This window comes from Sinocyclocheilus anshuiensis, unplaced genomic scaffold (assembly GCF_001515605.1).
Source record: "Sinocyclocheilus anshuiensis isolate Anshui unplaced genomic scaffold, SAMN03320099.WGS_v1.1 C33107363, whole genome shotgun sequence".
NCBI classification, from domain to species: Eukaryota; Metazoa; Chordata; class Actinopteri; order Cypriniformes; family Cyprinidae; genus Sinocyclocheilus; species Sinocyclocheilus anshuiensis.
This window is the reverse complement of record NW_015621759.1, coordinates 1-2567: the sequence shown is the minus strand read 5'-3', so window position 1 is coordinate 2567 and position 2567 is coordinate 1. Positions and strand designations below refer to the sequence as shown.

The following is a 2567-nucleotide window of genomic DNA, read 5'->3' as shown; positions in this document are numbered from 1 at the left end:
CAGGCTCAGCCCTGCTTAGCTTCAATGGGTAACCAGTCTTGGGCTACAGGGTGATATGGTTGCCGATGTTTGATTTACCCCCCTCTCTTATTACCTTGCGATTCTTAATCAAAATGTCATAATTGGATCTTCTGTTGAAACAACAGACTTCTTTCTGGTGACAAACTTCTCCAATTAAAATCTGGCTCCATCCAATCAGCAACCGATGGATTGAAAGAAGTCCCTGCCCTACAATATTTAATTTTTCGATAATGTGTTTCATTTGAATGTACGTCACAATATGGATAAAAACTACTGTCGCTGCTACTTTCATTGCATTACGATTTTAAAATTCATTACTGTTTTAATTTTAGGTTCATACATTTGGTGCTAAGGAAGCTTTGATCTCATATTATTTGATGGTACCTTTCTTCAGTTGACAAAATTACACACTTCACCTTCATATATTATACCATATATATCATATATTCACCTTCTACATTGGTTTAAAAGTCATCAGGATTCATTACTTCCTGTGCTGAGTTAAACTTGGCATTTAGCGTGGGTTTAACTGTGGCATTAACTGACATTTTACATAATCCTCTTCAGATGTTTTTCTCCATTAGGCTTATTGCCTAATGTATAATCTTCTGTGTGTGTGTGAAACAGGAGATCCCGCGGTCAAACCTGAGCAGGTTAGCCTGACCGATGGGGACAAAGTTCAGGCCAGGGCTGGCACCAAACCACGGGGCCCTGCCTCCTCCACGAACAAAGCCTCAGCCTTTCACACCGAGAAGCAGGATAAGTTGTCCGAGCCTTTGAACAAGCCCAATGTGGTAGCACCCCTTACGCAGACAGTCATGAGGGAAAAATCCACGGAAGCGACCCTGATAGAGGGTGTCCTTGACATCCCAACCATTTGCAAGGAAAAAGCGCGGTATCACACCGTCAATGGCTATCGGGAACAAGTGCAGTATCCTGCGGAGAATGAAGGTACGTGTGACCAGTTGGTCGACAAAAACAAGGACTATCACATTTCAGAAGGAAATGCAACAGAGGAGATCCACCTCACACCAGTCAACGGTGAACAAGAGCGACCATTTCTGTCCCAGAGCAGCGACAGCAACCGCATGTCCATTAGTTCGGACACAGAGCTTCCTCTGCTTCACTACTACCCATCAGCAGGGTGTCCGAACCCCTCTATTAGTGAGGAGGATGAGGTATACCCACCCACGCCCCCATGCCGGACTGTCAGCCTCAGAAATGCGGGGGACGCTTGTCAGTGGGCTGAAACCCGTAAGCCTAAATTTGTGAAGGATGACACAGGGAACTTAAAGGCAGTGGCGGTCAGCACGGATGCTTCGGGACTGACATATGACTCGGTTAAGTACACCCTGGTGGTGGATGAGCATGCTAAGCTCGAGCTAGTGAGTATCAAGGACTGCTACAAAGGTTACGAAAGTGACAGTGACAATACCGTCTATGAGTCTGCCATCGATGAGGACGAGGAGGATCAGGAAGTGGACGAAGAGGAGGAAGAGTCGGGAGCGAGAAGCATGAGGAGAGACACTTCCTGTTTGTCTGCGGATTCCACCACAGACACCACCTCAGACATGCCCCGTTCCCGCAAGTTCATGAACGTCTTTGTGAATGGACGGTCACGTTTCTCTGGTGGGTAATAGAAGCTGATTTGGAATTTAGAAAATAATTCATTTGAATTTATTTTTTAAAAATAAAATAATTTTCTTAACATAGGGGTTGTTGCAAATGTGTACAGATCTTAAATATTGTAAGTACTCTAAAATTCGTTTAGCCATTTCTTGTGGCTGCTTCGGCTACCTTTGATCATGAAACACTTCCACTGTCCACAATGCCAAGTTTATGAGTTTATTTTTGGCTTCTGGTATGTTACAATAATATGCAGTGGATACACCAAGTGAAGGCAAGAGCGGTGTGAGAAAGGCTCAGAAAGAATGGCAACGGGCCAAGGGTTGAACCTTGTGGCACCCCTTCAGGAATACTTCTGCCAAGACTTTGCAAGAACAACAGGTTTTCTTCATTTATGGGTTTGCTAATATCAGACCCGTCTTTCACCAGCCAGGATCAAGATGATGAAATTCAGCCAGCAGTTCCTACCGAAATGTCTCTATCCTTTGTTGTTCTTGTTGTGACAATGAACGTTTGTTCTCCCACTCAGCTGCTGAGTTTGGATTCTTCTCCTGTGTTATTAATGGAGAGGAAAGAGAACAGAGCCACAGAGCAGTGTTCAGGTAAGAATTCAATCAAATTCTTGATGCACCGTTTAAAAAAAACAAGAAAGTAACCATGTGACTTAAAATGGATATTGAAACATATCCTGGCCAAGAAATTTTTAGGAAGAATTTTGTTTTTTTAAATTAAGCCTATTTTTGGGACCATTATTATTATTTATTTTTCTGCTTTTTTATTTATTTATTTATTTTTAACTTTTTTTGACAGTTATGCAAAGAGCATAACTGTAATACTGCATTTGTTTATTATTATTGTTGCTATTATTATTAATATATATTTTTAAATGTGCTAAATTGTCATGAAAATAATGTCATAAT

The 2567-nt window shown here is 41.8% G+C and overlaps 1 protein-coding gene across 1 annotated transcript; it reads left to right on the top strand.

Moving 5' to 3' along the window:
• Positions 1-648: 648 nt before the first annotated feature.
• LOC107683269 (C-Jun-amino-terminal kinase-interacting protein 1-like) lies at positions 649-2253 on the top strand (the record flags this gene model as incomplete). Its single annotated transcript, XM_016479329.1, has 2 exons — positions 649-1650; positions 2177-2253. Coding segments are annotated over 2 exons (1079 nt in total), but the record flags the coding sequence as incomplete, so codon positions are not given.
• Between the last annotated feature and the right edge of the window lie 314 nt (positions 2254-2567).